This window comes from Strongyloides ratti (genome assembly GCF_001040885.1).
Source record: "Strongyloides ratti genome assembly S_ratti_ED321, chromosome : 2".
Classification (NCBI taxonomy): Eukaryota; Metazoa; Nematoda; class Chromadorea; order Rhabditida; family Strongyloididae; genus Strongyloides; species Strongyloides ratti.
Window position 1 is genome coordinate 11,601,764 of NC_037308.1, and position 22,658 is coordinate 11,624,421.

The 22,658-nt window shown below is 23.1% G+C and overlaps 10 protein-coding genes across 10 annotated transcripts; 8 read left to right on the top strand and 2 right to left on the bottom strand.

Annotated features, from left to right (window-relative positions):
• Positions 1-46: 46 nt before the first annotated feature.
• On the bottom strand, positions 47-3,412 carry SRAE_2000370800 (Mediator of RNA polymerase II transcription subunit 17; the record flags this gene model as incomplete). Its single annotated transcript, XM_024654934.1, has 3 exons — positions 47-3,158; positions 3,213-3,336; positions 3,385-3,412. 3 exons carry the CDS (start codon positions 3,410-3,412, stop codon positions 47-49), a joined length of 3,264 nt encoding a protein of 1,087 aa, XP_024508256.1.
• Positions 3,413-3,632: 220 nt separating this feature from the next.
• SRAE_2000370900 (Sec1-like protein family and Sec1-like, domain 2-containing protein) lies at positions 3,633-5,385 on the top strand (the record flags this gene model as incomplete). The annotated part of the gene is made up of 2 exons (XM_024654935.1): positions 3,633-3,725; positions 3,772-5,385. The coding sequence occupies 2 exons, from the start codon at positions 3,633-3,635 to the stop codon at positions 5,383-5,385; spliced, it is 1,707 nt and encodes a 568-aa protein (XP_024508257.1).
• Positions 5,386-5,992: 607 nt separating this feature from the next.
• Positions 5,993-6,706, bottom strand: SRAE_2000371000 (Whey acidic protein-type 4-disulphide core domain-containing protein; the record flags this gene model as incomplete). Its single annotated transcript, XM_024654936.1, has 2 exons — positions 5,993-6,483; positions 6,526-6,706. 2 exons carry the CDS (start codon positions 6,704-6,706, stop codon positions 5,993-5,995), a joined length of 672 nt encoding a protein of 223 aa, XP_024508258.1.
• A 454-nt stretch (positions 6,707-7,160) lies between these two features.
• SRAE_2000371100 (Hypothetical protein) lies at positions 7,161-8,336 on the top strand (the record flags this gene model as incomplete). Its single annotated transcript, XM_024654937.1, has 1 exon — positions 7,161-8,336. One exon carries the CDS (start codon positions 7,161-7,163, stop codon positions 8,334-8,336), a length of 1,176 nt encoding a protein of 391 aa, XP_024508259.1.
• A 1,121-nt stretch (positions 8,337-9,457) lies between these two features.
• Positions 9,458-11,640, top strand: SRAE_2000371200 (F-box domain-containing protein; the record flags this gene model as incomplete). Its single annotated transcript, XM_024654938.1, has 2 exons — positions 9,458-10,446; positions 11,616-11,640. 2 exons carry the CDS (start codon positions 9,458-9,460, stop codon positions 11,638-11,640), a joined length of 1,014 nt encoding a protein of 337 aa, XP_024508260.1.
• Positions 11,641-11,678: 38 nt separating this feature from the next.
• SRAE_2000371300 (Basic-leucine zipper domain-containing protein) lies at positions 11,679-12,557 on the top strand (the record flags this gene model as incomplete). The annotated part of the gene is made up of 1 exon (XM_024654939.1): positions 11,679-12,557. The coding sequence occupies one exon, from the start codon at positions 11,679-11,681 to the stop codon at positions 12,555-12,557; it is 879 nt and encodes a 292-aa protein (XP_024508261.1).
• Positions 12,558-16,160: 3,603 nt separating this feature from the next.
• SRAE_2000371400 (Fos transforming protein family and Basic-leucine zipper domain-containing protein) lies at positions 16,161-17,342 on the top strand (the record flags this gene model as incomplete). The annotated part of the gene is made up of 1 exon (XM_024654941.1): positions 16,161-17,342. The coding sequence occupies one exon, from the start codon at positions 16,161-16,163 to the stop codon at positions 17,340-17,342; it is 1,182 nt and encodes a 393-aa protein (XP_024508262.1).
• A 235-nt stretch (positions 17,343-17,577) lies between these two features.
• Positions 17,578-17,981, top strand: SRAE_2000371500 (Hypothetical protein; the record flags this gene model as incomplete). The annotated part of the gene is made up of 2 exons (XM_024654942.1): positions 17,578-17,755; positions 17,800-17,981. 2 exons carry the CDS (start codon positions 17,578-17,580, stop codon positions 17,979-17,981), a joined length of 360 nt encoding a protein of 119 aa, XP_024508263.1.
• An 867-nt stretch (positions 17,982-18,848) lies between these two features.
• Positions 18,849-21,077, top strand: SRAE_2000371600 (Zinc finger, CCHC-type domain-containing protein; the record flags this gene model as incomplete). The annotated part of the gene is made up of 5 exons (XM_024654943.1): positions 18,849-19,765; positions 20,306-20,442; positions 20,730-20,785; positions 20,842-20,883; positions 20,934-21,077. The coding sequence occupies 5 exons, from the start codon at positions 18,849-18,851 to the stop codon at positions 21,075-21,077; spliced, it is 1,296 nt and encodes a 431-aa protein (XP_024508264.1).
• A 965-nt stretch (positions 21,078-22,042) lies between these two features.
• On the top strand, positions 22,043-22,628 carry SRAE_2000371700 (39S ribosomal protein L48, mitochondrial; the record flags this gene model as incomplete). The annotated part of the gene is made up of 2 exons (XM_024654944.1): positions 22,043-22,281; positions 22,319-22,628. 2 exons carry the CDS (start codon positions 22,043-22,045, stop codon positions 22,626-22,628), a joined length of 549 nt encoding a protein of 182 aa, XP_024508265.1.
• Between the last annotated feature and the right edge of the window lie 30 nt (positions 22,629-22,658).

Sequence of the window (22,658 nt, forward strand, 5' to 3'; positions counted from 1 at the left end):
ATATGTACAATAATAAATACAATTAATAAATACAAAAAAAAATAATTTATCTTAATATTGCAAACAAGAAGTCAAATTTTTTCAACAAACTATCACCAACTAGAGCATTATATTCAAGAGTAACATACTTTTCATCATCTATATTTTTATCAAAACTTGAATTTCCATTCCTTTGCAATACCAAATCAATGCTCCTTTCCACGGTTATACTTTTTTCTAAAGTAATATAATTAACAAAAAAATAAATATGATACAATCCAGAAACATTTGACATATACAATGTTAAATCACAATTAGTAGTGTAATGACTTTCAGAGAAACGAAGATTTGAACTTAATACATACCATACCCATTGTTTGGATTGAATTGCTACTGAGTTTATCATATATCTACAATATACCATTTTTAAAGATTTAACAAAAATTTCTAAATTATGACCACATTCAAAAAGATCTTTTCCTTCTTTAGCACGAATATTTATTAAAATATTATTATGTGTTATTGAAATTGTAAATAATTGTTTTGGTATAATATCAACAAAACCTCTATTTGAAAGAACAACATTAATAAAAGATTCAATAGATGTTATACGATAAAATCTCCAGGAAAGAGAAGGATCAGGATGCTTAATAGAAAAATTTTCCAATTCATTTATTACTTCTTGAACTAATTTATAGTGTGAAGCAACTTTACATAAACGAGAAAGTAATGTAGTATGTCTTGTAAAATTAATCATTTCTTTCATTTCTGATTTACTAGCATCTGAAAAAGTCCTTCCGGCAATATAATCTTGTGAATCAATTAATGGAAGTGTTATAAATTGTTGTAATAATTTTGGGCGTATACACAAATCTGATAAAAACAAATGCCTAAGAAGTGTATTAAGAACAGGAATTCCTGGTTGTGGTAAATCTCCGTCTTTGAATGGATAAAAATCAAGTTGAATTTTAAGAACAACATTTGAGAACAAAGAAACCATTAAAACATTTTCACGTTGTGTTGAAAAAATCTCTGTAGCTTGTGCGGCATCAGAAAAAAGATTTTTAAATATATCTCTACATATCAAAGATTCTTGAGCCCATAAAAGAGCTTTCCTCCAATGTATTTTCATAGCATCTTCAGGTTTAACTACCATGTATTCTAAATCAGAGTTGTCTTTTCTTCTAGATGAAGGTTCCTCTATTCCTGTATTATGATCAATAATAATATCTACACTCATTACTGTACGTCGCATCAAATCACACGGAACAATAACTTGAAGGTATGATAGTGGAGATGTATCACAAATTTCTGCTTTATATTTTCGTTCTTCTTCAAGCATAGCACTTGATTTTCTAGTGACATCAAAAGATTCCGAAGGGATAAACTTTGACCCAAAAATACGATATCCCAAGTCACCTGTAAGAAATCTACCAACTTTACGTAATCTCCAAAATTCTCTCATACTCTTCAATTCATTAAAAAAAGCCTGTTTATCCTCAAAACTTTCAGTATCAACCTTACGGTGTTTAGTTCCAGTTTCAAGAACAGCCACAGATTCTTCTAGAGCTTTTCTTTTGGCAACCCATAAATAAAGTTTTGAATTTATAGCGGTATTTTCATCTCCAATACTTTCAGCAACAGTTAACGGCTTCATATAAGGAGTATCCATCACTCTTAATTGATCATGTAAATAATTGATATGTTGCAAAGCTTCATGTAAATATTTAGCAACTTTATGCCAAGGACCAGCTTCCGGAATAATAGGTGATGGAGCCCGTGAAGGAACATCTGTATCTTTGTGTTTATTTCTTCCTCTTGAAGATGTGCTTTCATCATCTGAAGCTACTTCATCCCCCTTCTTATTAATTCCATTGTTTTCTATGGCTTCGAGCATTTTCTTAGTCAATTCATTTCCTAAAAATTCAGGTTTGTCTAGTGAATAAGATTCACCGTCAATTTTACATCCTAATAATTTCCCAGATCTATTAATATAAAATGCTACAGTTGAAGTTGGTTCAATATGTTCTTCTTCCTCAATTTCTTTATCAACATCCATTTGAAAATCTTCATCCTCTGAATCAGAAGACATTTCATCGCTTTTTCTAGGTTCACTTGAAAATGAATCTTTAACAATAACAGGAATAACAATTCTTGAGGAGCCAAAATTAATAGATACTGTTTTAACGTCTTCTCCTCGATTTTTTGCTTCTAAAGTATCATTTCTTAGTTGAGAAAAAACATCAAATTCATTGGTCTGTAATTCCAAAGCATCCCAAGCCTTTCTAGCTGCATCAACTTGTCTATCTGTTAATTCTTTAACAAATTCATCACATTTAGTTGGATCAAAAATTTCGTTTGAAAGTTCTTGAGGAAGAATACCAAATGTATTATTTGATGATGGCCTTAAAATTTGAAAAATAGTCCTAGGTTCTTCATTTTGAAGAGGCATTCCAATAAAATTATACTCTAACACTTTCTTCTGTAATCTTTTTTGAACAAAATAACGAATTTTAGATGAAATTTGAGGATCACTAACTACTCTCTTAATACTAGGCATTCCATGATGTTCAAGTTCTTGTTTTATACGACCTTGTCTAAATGATTCAACGGCAGCTTTACCCATCATATATCCTATATCTTCATCATCACTTTCTTTTTCTTTTTTCTTTTTTTTATCTATACCTGTTTCCCCTTCAATATATTTTTGATTTTTAAAACTTTCATATGTAATATTATTTTCAACTACTTGTTCCATGTCTGTTATAACAACAGGTCCCTCAGAACTATCCATTGCATTAATATCTACATGCTTTGAAAGTTCATCATAATCTAAATCATCAGTGGGAAATTTTAATCCTGCTTCATTAGCTTCTTTAAGCAATTTATTAAATCTTTCTCGTTCTTTATTTTCATTATTTAGCGTATTACTCTTATTAATTTGAAGATCATCAGGTTTCACCACTAATTTTGAAGTATTGTTAAAATAATGTTGAGGTGGTTTATAAGATTTCTGATGAATTTTTAAAGCCAAAATTCTGTCAACTAAATCTAAAGCTTTATCCGATTCAGTATCAAAAACTACTTCAGGATCATCATAGGTTACATTGGAACCAACAATCTTCTTCCAATCTATTCTTGAAGCTTTCTCAGCAAGAGATTCTTGAAATGTTTTTGGCCTAAAATATTAATTTAATAATTTTATTTTAATTTATTTAATAAAAAAAACTTACGGTATCAAAGCTTCTGCTCCTTCTAAACTATATTCCATGACACTCCATTCTCTTCTTGGTTCAACATAAACATACTTCTTATTTTTATTAGGTATACCAATTGGTTTAACAAATTTGGAGTCATCTGAAGTTAGTATTGATGAAGATGGAATAATTTTAGGTGGAGGCATACATTCATCAACTTTTTTTGGATCATTCATTGTTTGTTAATTTAATTAAGTAGAAAAAAATAACTTAGCGGCAAAAATATCTGTACAAGGATATATAATCAAAGAAATTATATGGAAAAACGTTTATATTTTGTTTAGGTATAAAGTACGGTCCGGCTATCAATGAAAACAGCACTCCATTTGTATATTAATATTTTATTACTACTATTTAAAGAATTTTGAAGGATATATTTTAAAAATATTGTATAAAATGAATGTTTTAACAACATCACAATTGTATATAAATGAAATGATAAAATTAGCAGGTCCAGGAATGAAAATTTTATTAATGGATAAAGAAACAGTAAGTTAAAAAAAAAAATAAATTTTGAATATTTGTCATTATTAAGACATCAATAGTATCATGTTCATTTCCTCAATCTGAATTGATGCAAAAAGAAGTATATTTATTTGAAAGAATTGATTCATTAAATATAAGAGATTCAATAAAATATATAAAAGCTATTGTTTTTTTAAGGCCAACTTTTAAAAATGTACAATTATTAATTGAGGAATTACAAAATCCAAGATATTCATTATATTATATTTATTTTTCAAATATTATACCAAAAACAGAAATAAAAAAATTAGCAAGTAATGATAACTGCGAGGTTGTAAGAGATTTACATGAATTTTTTTTGGATTCTATTCCACTTTCAACAAATCTCTTAACTTTAGGTCTACCAAATTGTTATACAATAAAAAATGGTGTATTTAAAATAAATGAAGAATGTTTGGAAAGGATGGTTGAAATGTTAGCAGCTTGTTCTTTAAGTTTCAAGAGAAAACCAATTGTCAGATATCAAAGGAATTCTAAGAATTGTGCTAGGTTGGCAGAAGGAATAGATAAATTGCGTTCTAGAGAAGAAGATTTATTTGAAAATTGCAATGATGACGTTTTAATTTTAATTTTAGAAAGAAGTGAGGATCCTATTACTCCATTATTAAATCAATGGACATATGAAGCAATGGTTCATGAATTATTTGGAATTAACAATAATAAAGTTGTATTGAATTTAAAGAGTAAAGATGACAAAGGAAATATTGTTGATGAAGAAAAAAAATTTGTTCTTAATTGTTTACAAGATGATTTTTATGCTACAAACATGTATTTAAATTTTGGAGAAATAGGTCAAAATATTAAACAATTAATGACTGAGCATCAAGAGAAAGCTAAAACTCATCAAAAACTTGATTCTATACAAGATATGAAGAAATTCATTGAAAATTATCCTCAATTTAGAAAAATTTCTGGAACTCTTTCTAAGCATGTGCAAATTGTTAGTGAATTAGCTGCAATTGTAGCAAGAGAAAAACTTATGGAGATTTCTGAATTAGAGCAGACAATGTTTGCTGATGGTGACCACAATACATGTTTAGCAAATGTTAGAAAACTTTTACAAGATTTTAATATTAGTGATTTAAATGCCGTAAGACTGGTAATGATTTATGGCTTACGATTTGAAGGACATGCGAATAATTCTTTACCTTCACTTTTATCAATGTTACGCCAAAGAAATGTGGATAATAAATACTTTACCGCAATTGAAAATCTTTTTACATTCGCTGGTTCAAATGTTCGACAAGGTGATTTATTTAAAAAGAATCCTTCTGCTTCAGAAATAGCTAAGAGATTTATTAAAGGATTTAAAGGAATTGAAAATATCTTTACAGAACATGATCCTTATATTCTACGTATTCTTGAAGATATTGTACGTGGAAGGTTAACGGAACAATCATTTCCCTATATTTGGAATGATGGATATTTTGGTGTTAATGGTAAACGTATTGAAGGAATCATAGTTTATATTATTGGTGGAGCAACTTATGAAGAAAGTGCTGCAATAAATTTATTTAACTTGAAAAAGCTTCAAAATCCATCTTATCCTAAAGTTGTTTTAGCAAGCAATTATGTACATAATACAAAAAGTTTTATTGATATGCTTAGTAGTAACCAAAAATGATACAACCCTATATTTATATATATATTTAAATAAGAAATAAACTGAAAATTTTTAATAAATTTTTGAGATAAAAAAAATTACATCTTTTATATCTAAATATTCAACAAAAATTAACATCTATTGCAACATCGTTACTTAAATTAAAATTGGGCCAAAGCATTAAAAGTGCTGGAGAAAATGTTTGTGATGATAAAATTTTGTAAAAATAATTCTGATTTTATTTATAAGTTTTTTAAAAGTTTCAAACCTTTCATAAATAGATTTTTTGAAAACGATAATAAAGTTTGTTATGCATTCTTTTTGTATTTTTTAAATGAAATAAGTATCGTTACAAATGGATATATCTTTCTTGAGATATAGAGTAAAAAATAATTATTATCATATTTGAGTTTTTATATTACATTTAACTTCAAAGTTTGACTAGCATACTTTAAAAATAATTTTCTGTAAAAAAGAAATGTTTTTAACAATTTTTTTGCCTACAATTCATAAAAAATTTCATTTTTTAAGGAGTTTACAAATAAATGAATGAATGCTTTCTGATCACAGTACTGAAAGTAGAATGAAAACCTTGCTGGTTTACACAATTAATTTCGATGAATAATATTTAATTATTCTTCAAACTTTCTTTAACAACAATTTCTAAATTAATAAAATTTTCTTTGTTCTTTTGATATTTTAAGGTACAAATTTTTGCACATCCATTATTACAACATTTCATTTTTCCAGGACATTCATCATCATTATCACAATTACCTGTACATATTTTAAATATTTCACCTTCATTTTGGAGGTCTTCATTACATGTTCCAGGTTTACTTTTTTTTATGTTATGATAAAATTTTTCCATAGAAACTTGAGGAAATATTATTCTTTTTCCATGTTCTTCAACATTTTTTGGAATTTGATATGATTTTAATTTTAAATCTTCTTGAGTATTACAATATTGAGTATCAATTTCAACCCAATTTTCATCATAGTAAATAGCATAACAACCACTTGAACGACAATTATTTACAATACAGTGTTTTGCACGTTTACATGATTTCTTATAATTAAGACATGGATTTATTAAACATTCTTTATAGGAATTTAAACCTTAAATAATTTATTAAAAAATAAATATTATTTTATACATACCATGACAACATCTATTTCTTTTGACACACTTAAGTTTTTTATCTTTTCCTACTTTAAGAACATGACAGGTAGAACAAATTAAATTAGAATCATTTGAAGGTACAGGATGAGGTTCATCTTCAAAAATTCCATTTACATATAAATAAAATATTTGTAGAAATACCACTAAAAATATATTCATAGTTATAACTTATATATATTTTTGTTTAAAATTGAATTAAATATAAGATTATTAAATAATAAAAGAGATATGTATAAAATCTTGTGATACCATTTAGTAATTATTCTAACTATTTTTCACAATTACAGCAGAAAGTTAGATAAATGCCGATTAATTAAAAGTTGTAATATAAAAGTGAAAGTGATTTCATTTTAGTCATTAAATAATATAGACAATCATAATTTCTAGCAAAATAAAATTAAATCAATAATTTAATGAAATTTCTAAATTTTAACTATATTTTCAAAACTGTAAATTTTAGTAACTTTATTTAAATTGTAACAAATGGCATATCCAATACAAAGATCAAATTAGAAAAAAAAATATAATTGTTTTGAATATTAGTAAATTTAAATTTTAAAAAAAATTTATAAAATGATTGAATCTTAAAATATTCTATACCTATTCTTACGTTATGAATTGGTCAAATAATTTGGATTATTTAAATTTACCACAAAAAATTCGTGAAAAAGACAAAATTATTCAACATTTAACTTTGTTATTAGAATTTCAAAACTCTGAAATTGAAGATTATAAACATTTTATAAATTCAATAGAGGATCAAAAAAATGAATTGAAAGAAAAAGAAAATACTATTGATAAGTTAAATGAATATAAAAATATACTTTTAAGTGAGCTTAAAGAAAAAATTGAAGAATGTACTAAAAATGAGCAGGAGATAAAGAGGCTAAATACGGAGATAAAAAATTTAAAAGTTAAAAATGATAAAATAACAGAGAGGTACGAAAATTGCAAGTTTCTACTTGACTCAAAACAGTCATTTGATGAAACTGTTGCTGATATTCTTTCTTCTTCGGATTGTTCAAATAGTAAAATATCATCATATGAACTTTATGTAAAATGTGATGAATTGGCAGATACTTTGAATCATAGAAACAGTGACATGTTTGATTTACTTAATGAAGTAGAATGTCTAAGAAGTAACAATAAAAGAATGCATTCTGAAATGTCATTATTAAAAAATGAAATAGAAGAACTAAATAATGAATCAAGTTTAAAATTTATTTTAAATCCAAATTTTCAAAGAATGAGTTTAGTAAATTTACCAAGTATTATTGAAGAACCAGCTAATTCTTTGATTGGAAATACAAACATAGCCATTGAAATACCCGAAACATTTGATTTGATAAATCAAAATTTTGATTATGAAAATGAAGAGTTTTATGAAAATAAAATTGCAGACTTGGAAAAAAAACTTTTGAATTCTAATCAAAAGTTACAAGAATTAGTTGAAGAAATGAAAAATCATAAATGTCAAGTTACTTCCAATGATAATATTATGGAAGATTACACACAATCTTCAACGGAAGAAAATTTTTTTGAAAATAACCTAGTTAGTTTAAAGAATATTAAAAAGATACATAAAGATGAGATTATTAAGTTGGAAAAACAGATTGGCTTTTTAAAAAGTAAACTTATAGATTCTGAAAAACAAGAAAATAATAATGAATCACAAAAAAAGAATACACTTAGTGTTTCTAGTTCCCTTATTTCTGCAATTGACTATATACTTTCAATTGTTAAAAAAGCATTTCATACAATAATTAAAAAAATTAATTTTATTAAATGATGCATTACTTTTACATTGTTAAAGAATTTTTACTAATTTTCCTAATACTTCCAATAAATATCTTCACAAATATAAATTTATTATTATTATTTTTAAATCAAAAATAAAAGTTAATGCTTTTCAAAGTATTTCTTATAATTTTAAAGTTTATTTAAAAAGTAACATTATTGATGTTTGTAAAAAAAAATTGCACTATTGAGATAGCCAATTAAAAGTTGTTGTTTTTACAACTCATTAAGAAGAATATTTAGCCGAAATTTTAATTGACAAATAGAAGACAACATCTTATGAAAATTGGACTTTAATGTATTCTTCTAGAAATATTACATAATGATTCTTTTATGTTCAATGGCGTCAGATGATACATAATTTCTCAAAAACTTTTTAAACATAAGACAAAACAGCAGGTGATTGTGATGGTAGTAGAATATTTAAAAGTAAATTTTTTAGCAAATGTATAAAATAAAAAATATACTTATTGAATAAAGATTATTTAATTAAAAGTACTTTTTTAATTTTTGGTAATTATTGAATCAACATAAATTATAATTATTTATTATTATGTAAATTTTAATGTATTTTTTTCAAAAAAAAAAACAAATGATCTTCTAGATATTATTATATTTTTATAAAATTATACATATTAACAGTGATATCTTAAAGATCCTAAAATAATAATATTTTAATCTAATATTTTTTTTTAAATATAACAAACTTCTTGTTAGCTTAAAGCAATTAAAATAAGTAAGTTGTCACAAAAAAAAGTGCTTTGAGTCAAGCAATCTAAACAGATGCCATAATTCATCAAGTCTAAATAAGTGTAAATATGCATAAGGAGTTTATTCTTATCTATTAACCTTTTAATTGACATTATGTAATAGTTTAAAGCAAAAAAGATTCTCTGGAAAGTAATGTTTTTACAATGGTGTTTGTAAATCTTGTCCAAGAAAAGGAGGAGTTGGAAAATTTTCAATCTTATATAAACATATATTATTATGGAATTCTTGCATCATCTGTTACTTAACACTTTTTTTTACAGTAACTATTAAGTTTTCTACACTTTTTTTTTAATTATATATATATATTTATATATATAAATTTTAACATTAATTTTTGTAAATATGCTAAAATTATTTCGTAAAGAATCATTATTAAGAAAATTATCTAACAATAAAAAAAATTCATCTCAAAGATGTATTGTTAGTTATAATATAAAAAATGAATATTCTCAATTTATTCCACTACCTATTTTACATATAAATACTATTGAAGATATTTCTGATAAATGTATTATTGAAATTCTAAAAAGAATGGATTATAATGATATACTTAATATGCGACTTGTTAATAAAAGAATTAGCAAAATAATTCAAAGACATTATGGTGAATTAAATATCAAAAAAATTAAAGAAATTATTTTTGTTGGATTAGGAGAAGATAAATGTTATCGTTTAAATCAAAATATTTTTTCACTATCATTTGATGAACAATTTAAATATGGTGTATTAATAGAAAATGTTTCAAAATATCTTAAATATATTAAAGTAACACAAACTGTTTCATTAGAAAATTTAAACTTTTCTAATTTATGCTACAAAATTTTCCGACGCCTATGTGAAAGCAGTGTTCATGAATTATTATTAACTAATTGTACCATAACAATGAATTATGAAATATTTTCATCATTACTAAAAACATTTTACCTATCAAATGTAACAATAAAACATTGTAAATTGGATGATTGTCAATTGTTATCAGATCACCTATTCATACTAAATTTACAATTAAGAAAGTTTAAATTCTTTAGTTTTGATAAGAAAATAGATTATATATATGCACCATTATTGTCAAATAGAACATTAATTACATGGGCAGAAAATTCTTCATGGCCAGAAATTATTTTACTACAAGGTGTTAAATCTAATTTTAATCATATTGGTATTGAAATTTTACTAGATGCTTTTCATGAGTATTCATGTAAAATGGATAAAAGTTTTACAACAAATAATATTATAAAAAATACAAATTCATTACATTGGGATTTTGGTTTTATAAGATGTCAATTAAGTCAATTGATAGCTATTCTAAGAAAATATAATTATTGGATAAGGTATATAAAAAGAACTTCAAAACAAATATCATTGTATTATAAATATTCTAACAAAACTTTACCTTTACTTTTTAATGTTCGTATTTATACATAAGATTTAAATTTTTATCAAAAAAAAAATTTAGTTATAGATGTTTAATAAAAATTAAATAAAAATATATTTTATTTTTTTTTAATATAAATTAAAGTTTATAAGTTTTAGTTTGTAATATATATATATTTATATATATAATTATAAGAATGTACCTATTTTAATTTTTGAACTATAAATTGTTTTCATCTTCTATCATTATATTAACCTTTTGTATCATGTTATCTATTATATTATAATGACATAGCAATATATTCTTTACTACAGAAAAAAAGAATAGCTTTTCAAATAGTTTACAAAAAGAAAATACTATATGAAAAATGTTATTAAAATATTTTATTCCTATATAAAGTACTGATTTAATAGTTTACGATCGATGAAATTGTAAATTTTTAATATTACTCTGTAACGTTCTTAAAATTGGGTGATTGATATATATATATATATATATATATAATATTAACACTTATTGGTTTATTTCTTCTATGCTTTATAATATATTTAATCATTTTTTTTTTCCCTCTCTTTTATTGAAATAAATAAAATTTGATATGAGCAATATAATAAAAATTATAAAGTTTTGTTAAATTATTTTAGAGGGAAAAAAAACAGTAAACCATTAAAGTGTTTATAACTTTTTATTTTAAACTAAAAAAAAAAAATTATGTATAGTTTTTTTTTTTATTTGAAAATTATTTCTATATAAACAAACAATTGATCTACATATATTCAGCTTGGGACAAATAGCGATAGTGTTTTATATATTAATTTCTTTTACTATCTTTTTTTTTCTGTTTTTAAAAAGACGACAAAATTAAATTAAATTTATATTCTCTAAAAAAATCAATTAAAATTTTTTTTTCTAGATTTATTTTGATGTTAATCTATTAATTTGTACATTTGTAGATTTTTTATATAATAATATATTCAAATATGTATCTTCGATTTTCTTATCAATGATGACTCATTCCATATGTTATTTTATCATGTTAAGAAACATCAATTTTTACATAGAAAAAAGCTTATATATTATTTTTCATTTTAATATATAAATCTTATACTTAACTGTATATTTTAGATTCTTAAATTGTACTATTTTTTGAAATCTATTTATATCTATTAAATTACTAATATACTATTTATGATGAAAGTAACATTGAATACTTTGACTGAGCAACAAAAAAGAGAATTGCGTCGTTTGAATAATAAAAAAGCTGCTCAACGATGTAGAGAAAGAAAAGTTGCAAAGGTAAAAAAATTAGAATCTGATGTTAACAATAGAAATGAAATAATTGAATCATTAAGAACTGAAATACAAAAATATAAATCATCATGTCAATTAATGATAAATTATTTACTCTCACAAGGTGTTGATCTCCGTTCTATTGGTTTATCTGAAGATATCATATATGGTAGTAATATATTAACACAACATACCGGAGAAATTATTGTAAATAATGAAATGCCAATTGATAAAAATATTGCCAATAGTTCTTATGATCAATCATATTCTAATATTAAACAAGAATATGTAAGTAGTAATCAAAATTATGAAAATAGTCAATATCAATATCAACAAGAAACAATAGATATATATAATCCAATGGCAGGTAAAAATAGTCAGATGTCAACAAATGATTTTTATGATTCAATGCCAAATAGTTATGAACAAGAAATTGTAGAAAATTATATGAATTGTCAGAAATCAAATTATGATATTGATTATAAAGTTTCAAAAATTCATATTGATGATATGGCATCTATAAATCAATCATATAGCGAGAATATGACTGAAAATTTTACAAGACCACAAAAATTTTCAATGATATCTAGTAAATATAAAATTGAAAGACCATCTGGTTTTAATTTTAATATGGAAAATTTGACAAATGAAAAGACTTATCTACCTCTCGATATTGTAACACCGCAAATGCCATTGTTCATGAATGAATCTTTGATGAATGATTATTTAGCTGCAGAAGTACATACTTCACATGTTAATAGTAATACCTGTAATTAAAAAAGAACTTTGTAGATAAATCAATAAAAAAAAATGATTTATTTGATAATGTAAATATTTATGTTATCTGAAGATAACAAGCTTCATATTTTTATACTATCTTCTTCTTTTTTTTTTTGAAAATCACCAACAATTCACTTAATATTAATTATATGCATTTATAAAAAATAGTGCTTTTTATTTAATTTCAATCAATATATAATTAAAGTATTACCATGTATTAATTTAGTTATATATAAATAAATTGATATATCAATTTTAATTCAAATAAATGAATCATCAATTATTTGAAGTTGAAATGTTTGCAATTTTTATAAAACTTTAACTTATCTCACCCACACAAAATAAAAATGAATGTTCGCTTTCTACTATATTATGTGTATTTACAACATTTTTGTTTTTTAATTTTAATGTAATAAAAATAAATTATTGCTTTATAATAATATGATTTATAAATATTGAATAAATATATATAAAATTTCTATAAATATTATTTTTCATATTTTGAATCTTTTAAATGTATATATATAAGATACCTTGAAAATGTAATTTCTTTCTTATCTTGATTTCAAAAATATATATATGCTTATATATTTATATGTATATGATTAAACTAATTTTTTTGGTAAAAAATGAAAATATAAATATTTTGATTATTAATTTATATAATCTCAAATTACTTTTAATTTTATTTTTAATTATAGTATGAAAATAATTTTAAAGAACAAATTGAATTTATTAACATATATAAATAAAACAATTATTTATTTTTAAAGGAAATCTTGGATACAATTTTGAAGAAAGTATGTTATTAAACAAAACAAAAATATAAGCTATTTTTCAAAAGCTTATTTTATATTTATTATAATTTTAAGAACTTATAATAAATATATTTATAGAATTATATATATATAACAGATAACATTTTATTTTTTAATTATAATTTTTTTTAAAGTAAAGTTATAAAATTTCAATTTATAAGAAAAAATAATATACGATTAAATTTTATATAAAAATGAGTATATTAATATATATTTATCTTTTCCATAAACTGATATAGATAGTGAGTTTTAATTTCGAGATATTTTATATACATTTATAACATAATTATATCATATTATCTTTTTCTTCTTTTTAACTTTCACCTTTTGTAAGATGGTTAGACAAAAAAAAAAATTTTTCTGTTAGATGATGGTTAAATTTTTATAAAATAATATATAAAACTTGTAGAAATGAGAATGAAAAGTATGAAGAGAGAACATTTTTGTGGTAACGATTTTAATAAAGATAAAAGGTATACATAAAATTAAAAAAAAATAATAATAATGAAATGAATAGAAGAAATTCCAAATATATATTGATATGATGTTAATATATAAAAGAAAAAATAATTATTATGGATCATTTAAAGTATAAATGACAGATTTTTTTAATAAAATAAAAATGTTATATTGCAATCATTGGTTTTTTTTTTGTTAATATTTGATTTCAAAAATTTATATTTAGATGACAAACATTAAATTGTCTATCAGTTATAAAGTGTATGTAATATTCCTATCTTCTCTTTTTCTGATAACATTTGATCATAGCGCAGTTCAATAGTTATATGTATTATACATGTATGTAGATAGATAGTGTTGGTAATGTCAAAAATTATTGATGATTCATACTAATTTAATGAATAACATTTTAGTTCGTTTGAAATCAACCCTATAGACTGTATTTTTTTTTTAAATATTTTATAGAAATAGCTTCTTCTTAGTAATTTTATCATTTATAATTTTAAAATATAAAATTAAATTAAAATTTTTTTTTTTAATTTTTTTACTTAACTATTAAATATAGTTATTTTAAATCAAAACATACATATTTCCTTGTCATCAAATATATAGTTTTTGTATACATTAACACACACGTTTATACAACTGTTTTAATATAATAATAGTATAAACTTTATTTTAATTTTTAATATTAATAAACTTTAATTTGACTTTTTTTTTTTAAATAGTTTTTATTTTGATAAATCATTAAACTTTCAAAATATTTTTTTTGTGAATAAAAATATTTAATTATTGTATCAATAATTTTAAAATATTTTAAAATATAAATTTATTTATCATATCACTTTTTTAGTAAAGCATTTTATAAATTATATTTTTAGTTTATTTTTTAAACAATTATTTTTAAATAAATTATTATAATATATTTTCGTAAGATTAAAAATTATTTATTTTACTTTTAAATTTCCATATTTTTTTTTATCTAAACTGTTACATTATATAAATTTTTAAGTTTAAATTTACATTATGATTTTTAAATTATAATTGTATTATAAATATAAAATTTATAATCTTTATAGTTTGAATTTTATAGAAGTTGTTGATATTTTATTGATTATTATGTGTTCTATTGTGATCCATTTTATCATTTTTAAGTTTTAACAAAAAAAAAAAGAATATTTAGAAGTATTTTTTCTATCAAAAAATAAAATACATTTAAATATTTAAGATTATAAAATATAAAAAAAATTTAAAACATATTATTTTAACGCAACATTGTGAAAATATTTTAAATGTGTTTATTTTTATATATGCAACATAAATTTTAATGTCTTTTGAGAGAAACAAATTTTTTCAATAAAATATAACAGGAATTTAGATTAAAAACACCTTCACAGTTGAAGATTATTTTATCTTAATATTAATATTTTTTTTTGATCCAATTAGTTTACTTTCAATAAACTATAGAAAAAAAAATACTTTTAGTTTAAATAAATAAAACTTTTAAAATTTTTATATATTAAGACATTAATAGTTTATTTTTTATCTTATTGTATTAACTAAAATAAAATTTTTTTCCATTATTAAAACTTTCTATAGATAAAAATATTTTTTTTTTTTAAATAAATTTTATAAAGCGATAAAATTATTTGTAAAATTTGATATTTTTTATGTTTTAATAAAATAAATTAGTTTATTACTATATATATTAATCAACATTATCAAATCATATTTACAGATTCATGAAAAGAATATTTTAACATTTAAATGACATATAATTATAAAAATTGTTAAAAAAAATGTTAAAAAGTTATGTTTTTTTAACTAATCTGTATTATTTTGTTTGATTAAATTTTTAGTATATATTTTGAAAACGCGCTTTATATAATTCAACAAATGAATTTGTTAGATATTATATTTGATAAAAAAATAAGAGTATTGATTTAAATAGTAATTTTTTTGTAGTAAATTAAATAATAAATAAAATATTTTATGAAGTGACATTATTTATAAATATTAATAATTAAACTAATTCAGAATAAATCTTTTAAAAGGTCAATTTTGTATAATTTCTGAGTTTTTTATTTATTTAATGTAAAAATTTTAATTTAAAAAACTTTTTTTATTTATTATAAAACTTTTGATGTTCGTATAAAATAATTATATATAATTAATTTTTATTTTTTTAGATTGATTTAGAAAAAGTTAAAAATAAATTTGAGTATAAAAATATACCATTACTGGTTAAGGTATAAAATATTTAATTTTTATTTTTACAAAATATTTTTTGATTAATAAATTGTTTACTAATAACCACTAAAAAATGTCTAAAAGGGGAATTTCATTGATGAGTGATAGTCAAAGTTTTAGTAACGATGACTATAATTCAGAAGAAAGTTCTCCAAATCAATCAGTAGATTTTAGTGAAGATTCACAACCAATAAATGAACAAAGAAAGAGATCTAAAAACACTCATAGATCAAATGATCAATCTAGAAATTCATTGAAAGAACCTTCAGAAGAAGAATTGAGAAAAAAAGAAAATAGAAGACAAAGAAATAAGATTGCTGCTGCAAAATGTAGGCAAAAAAGAATTGATCAATTAAAATCACTTGGAGAAGAAGTAGAACTTTTAAAATTAAGAAACAAAGCCATGGAAAGAGCTAATTTAAATTTGTTTAAAGAATTTGAAAAATTAGAAAAAATTTGGCGGGAACATAATTGTCATATGGGTGAAGAAGATAGAAAATCACTAGAATCTATATTTTCTAATCCTGAATTAAAAAAATTATCCGATGAATTAAAAAGTGGAAAAGGTACGGCAAATGAAGTTTTAAGTGGACAATTTCAAAAAACCACTACTGAACATTCTATAAATAAAAAACAAAATTTCCAAAATAATATAAATTCTAACATTAATATGCATAACATTATTGATAATGATATACATTCCAAAGATTCAAACTACAATACTAATGTAAATCACAAAATCAAACAAGAATATGTATCATCTAATTCATGTAATGGTGAAAGAAATTTTAACTCACCAAAAGAATCACTTTATAATCAAGATTTTAAAACAGTTTTAATTGAAACACCAAAAACACAAATAGATCAACTTTTAAGTTACAATACCATAGTAAATTCATATAATGAAGTTGACGGAAAAAGAGAGATAAACCATAATCAATGTGTTGGTGAAATTCCTCAAAAACAACCTCCAAGAACAATCGAAACATCTGAAAAAATATATACTCAAAGCCTTCGAAGACCAACATTCTTTCCAGGAAAATTTTCAAATAATTCAGTTGAGTTACCAAAAGACATTATTAGAGATGACTTTAATCCACTTCTTGATAACAATTTTCAATCTGATGAAAAAGTTAATCTTTTTGCCCTAGGAAATGATGTTACTGGTTTAACACCAGTTGCCAATAATGTTCAATATCCAACTCTACTTGATACTCCTACACCAATGGGTGATAAAGAATTCCAAATACTTTAAGAAATTTCACTCAATAATTTTATTAAAATTATAAATATGATACTCCAAGAAATGCCTTTTTTATGCAATAACTGCATAACTAATTTAAGATCCATTTCTTATTATTAATTTCATTTTATGTTGAAATTATATAAATAATTTTGTAGAAATATCTTTCCACTCTTTTATTTCGTAGTAAGACAATTTCATTGAATTATTACCTTTTTTTTTCTATTCTTTATTATAATATTTACACATGAAACAATTATATAAATCGTATATTACATTACTTTCTAAATGGCCTAAAGATCCAACAAAAGAAGGAGAAAGATGTTTACCAACTTTTCTTCAAAAAGAGGTAAAAAGAATTTTTCATGAAATAAAAATGGAAGAAAAAAAAATTGATAAAACTCTGTGTAATGAACGACTAATAGGTACTTTTATTGTCACCTTTTTATTCTTTAAATAAATTTTTAAGCACTTAAGAAAATTGTTGATAATACATATCTTCAAGCATATCCAACTAGATATAAATCTGGAATTTTTGGTTTCGGAGCAAAAGATTTAGAAGATATTAATAGTACTAAATCAAGACAAAAATTAGGATTAGAAAGAAAACCTACACTTTGGCAAAGAATTACTGGAAAAAAATCCAATTAAAGTTTTTGCTAAATATTAATAATATAGTTTATATTTTTAAAATACTTTTAAAATAAAATTGATTAATTTTTCAACATAAAGAATGTTTTAATTAATTTAGTAACTAAAATTTTTATTAATTATTTTAAATTAATACTATTTATCCAAATTTATGGTAACAATAATACAATAAATGCAGCTTAAAAATTTCATAAGTAAATAGCAAAAATATTTCACAAAAAAGTCTAGTGACACGTAAAATCAACAAATATTTATAGTAAATTTTAAGCAAATATGTTAATTCTATTTTATTTTTTTTTACAAGAGTACAATAAAATCGTTTGTTATTTTTTTAAATGCAATAGTATTTAATATAAAAAAATATAAAGCATATTTAAACTTTTAAAATTTTGTGAAAAAAAATTTTATTAAGGTTGAAATTCTGCTATCTTTATTTAATAAATGAAGCTTAAATTTTACAAAAGACAGTACCTTTTAAAACTATATACATAACATTTATAAATTAAAGTTAATAATAAGATCATATTGGATCTTATGCAGAAATAAAGGAAACAAAACTAGATCTCGCATGGAAGAGGGAAGAAACAAAACATTAATGGAGAGATGGTTTTAATTTAAATATTTTAAATAATAATTCTTATGATTTGTTAAATTTTAAATTGTTCTTTTTTTAGACTGTACAAGCACCATAAAATAAAATATTTATTTTTATATTACTTAAAATTAAAGGGTTTATTTAATTAGTAATAAAATAAAAGGTTTATTTTGATTAAGTGTTATTAATATCGTCAGGAGCTGATAAGCATAATTTAGTATAGCGAATAAGGTAATATTTATTGGTTGGCCTGAAAACTATATTAAAAGGAGATGGTTTATGGAAGCATGATGATAGAGAAGTTCAATGGAAGAACTAGTTTTAAAGACTTTATCCAGTCATTGGAGTGCCTGTTTACCCTTAATGATGTAGAAACTGATGGAAAGAAATTGGCTATGTTAGTATTTCACTTGGGTCCAGAAGTAAGAGAAGTGGTAGAACAAGCAGATGAGGATGAAAGAAAGTCGTACGAAAATTTGAAGAATTGGTTGGAAAACAAATTCAATGATAAAATTTTAGCTTTGAGAGCTAGAGATGAAGTTAAGTATTACAAAATTGATTATAGAGACTTTGAGAAGTCTTTGAGAAAGTTATTGAAACTTATAAGTACTGGTTTTGCGAGTTTTAAAGGAAAAGAGTTGATGGAGGTTCAATTGTCATGGTTGATGCAGAAATTAGATGGTGCAGTATATGATAGATTGTATAACAACTCTTATAGATATACGAACACAGAAGAACTTGTAGATGATTTGGTATATGCATATAGGCATGCAAATAAAAGAAATGGCGGTAATAGAAGGAAAGACTTTATACCAAGCGAGAAAAATGATGAAAAATCAACTACAAAAGTTAGTGGGATGAATAGTAGAAAAAGACTTTGTTACATATGTCAAAGTGAGGAGCATTTGGCAAATAAGTGTCCAAATAAGGTAGTGAAACAAGAAGGGACTAATTGGAATGCTAATTTGGTACAAACCAAAGGATACCAGAAAATAGCGGGTCCAACGTATAGAATTGAGTTTATGGTAGGAGATGAGAAGATAAAAATTCATTGTGATTCAGGAACACCTATTTCAGTAATGACTAGAAAATGTGCAGATAATTTGAAGCTTACTATTGAGAAAGTTCAAGATGTAGATATGGTTGCTAAAGGAGTGGCAAATGGAGAGTTGTTAATTAAAGGAATAGTGTATGTACAATTACGTGTAAAGGATAAGAATATTTATTTAATTTTTTAAAGAATTTTCTAAATAAATTTGTCACACTTCTACAAAATGTTTTTCTATCACAAACTTGTTGAATAATCATATAATCATACTATTATATAACTCTATACCTCGTCAAATTTTTATAATAACATTATCATACGTGATTTTTTAAAAATATGAATAATATTATACAAAGTATTTAAATATATGAAATTACTTTTAAACAATATAAATTTAAAAAAAAATTTCTAACTAACGTTATACCTTGATTCAAAAAAAAAAATAAAAGCAAACAAATTTCTAGAATCAACTACTAATCAGTTTTCATTTAGGGTCTACGTTCAAACCATTTTTATATCTCCAACAGTTAGTAAGATATAAAAAATGATGACAATGGATTAAGCGCGCAGAAATGTCAAACAATGTATCTCAAGAACGATAAAAATTTTGAAAATATTTTCAACGTAGACTATAATTTAAATGTTTTAAGAAGCCTAGCGCATCTAGTCTCATACATATAGGAGCTCATTTACTCGAGTTATGAGTTTCAGACTTAAAACTTTTTCAAGATACATTTTGCGTCATATCTCGAGTTCAAGAAGAGATACAAAGACGAGACCAAGTGCAATCAACTCCTCAGAAAAATGTGATCTAGAAAGTTTGTTTAATTATAATATTTCCAACTTCATCATGAAAGTCGGATTTTTTCAAAAAATATTCTCCGCTTTCGCCTCCAACTTTGACTCGTCACAACTCTTCAAGTTTTGCTTCTGATATAGCCTTGATTATATTCAAAATTCATATTTTTTCAAGGGCTATCAGATAAGTATACTTTCATTTTAAAATTCAAAAAAAAAGTTTTTTTTTAGTACTCTTGTTGAAGACCAAGTTGGTGATACTTAGACTTATTATGAATTTTAGTAAATTTTTGAGATATTTTTATAGAAACACTTTTTTCTAGACCAACTTTTAAAGAGAAATCGAATGAAACTAGTCCTATGGTAATCTGGCAAGTTTTAGCTAAGTTATCGAAATGTTGGGGACAATGAATATTTAGAAAAAATTTCCGCCTTTTGCTGTATCTCGCTTCAAAATACAGGTATTAACAATCAAATTTCTGGAATCAACTACTTATAAGTTTTCATTTAGGGTCCACGTTCAAATAATTTTTATATCTCTATTAGTTTTTTAGATACAAAAAATGATGACAAAAGAATTGGGCGCGCAAAAATACCAAACGATGTATCTCAAGAACAGTTGAAATTTAGAAAACATTTTCAACGTAGACCATAGTTCAAATGTTTCAAGAAGACCAGCGCAACTATTCTCATTCTTCTACGAGCTCATTTACTTGAGTTATGAGTTTCAGACTTGAAACTTTTTCAAGATACATCTTTCATCATATCTCGAGTTCAAGAAGAGATGCAAAGGCGAGACTAAGTGCAATCAACTCCTCGCAAAAATCTGATCTAGAATAGTTTGTTTAATTATAATATTTCCAACTTCATCATGGAAGTCGGATTTTTTCAAAAAATATTCTCCGCTTTCGCCTCCAACTTTGACTCGTCACAACTCTTCAAGTTTTGCTTCTGATATAGCCTTGATTATATTCAAAATTCATATTTTTTCAAGGGCTATCGGATGAGCTTAAATTCATTTTTAAATTCCAAAAAAGAGTTTTTTAAGTATGGAATTTCAGAAATCTCAAATTCAATATTGTTTTTTGAATAAAATTTAGCCGAAAATCATTTAAAAGTTTTTTAACATGTGGAGTTGAAAATACAATAATCTATTATAAAAATATTTTAATTGCTGCAAAAGTTTTTACTATTTTGTATATTTATACATATTAATATATAAAAATTTATGTAGAAAATTTTAATTGTTATAATAAATGATGAAAAATTATGAGGATTTTTTCTGAGTGTTAAAACTCATATTTTAAGCAAAAATTCACTTTCCAAAGTTTTAAAAATATTTTTTTTCAATGTATTGTCTTTTATTAAAAAAATCATTAGACTTTTTTTTTTACATACTTCTGTTTTTCATTCACAACGATATTTTTTGGAACAAACTATACTTTGTAAAAATACTTTTCATTGTGGGCATGAATAATGTTTTTGCAAATAATTTTATCATTTTTCATCTTTAAAATAAATGCATTTATATTTGAGTCTTGATTTTAAGCTAGATTACAAATTTTTTCTTTTAAATATATACTATTTATTATTAATTTTAGAAATAAATACTTGCGAAAAATGTTGAGTGCACGAAGTCATATAACAAAACAAATTAGATTATTTTCTAGTCTTCGTGAAAAAGCTATTAAAGTTGATCCAAGATATCTAAGACAACCTGAAATTAAAGATCATAGAAAATATCCTGAATATCCAACTATTAATGTATGTTTACTTGGTTATGATTTTGTTCCTTTGGAGTCGTATCAAGCATATGTTCACAAAGTTGCTAATCGTTTTAATTTCAATGTCATTGAAAGGTAATATTTGAAATAAATTTTAATATATTTTTTTTAGTTATGCTATTCCAGGGAAAAATGAAAAAATTGTCCTTTACAGACCTAGGTCAACTATACCAGATAGAGAATTTTTTTTAACAACATATCAAAGAGTTATCCGTATTAGTAATATTCCATCAGTTAGATTACAACTTTTTTCACAACTCATTAGAACACATGCTCCAATTGGTATAAATATTATTATAAAAGAATTCTCTAAGGAGGACGAAAATGAAAGGTATATTCCTGATATTGTATTGAAAGAAAAGCAAGAAGAATTGAAAAGTCTTGATGATCCATTTGTTAGAAAACAACTTGGTTGGGAATAATTTTTTCTTTTTAAGTATATTTGTTGATTT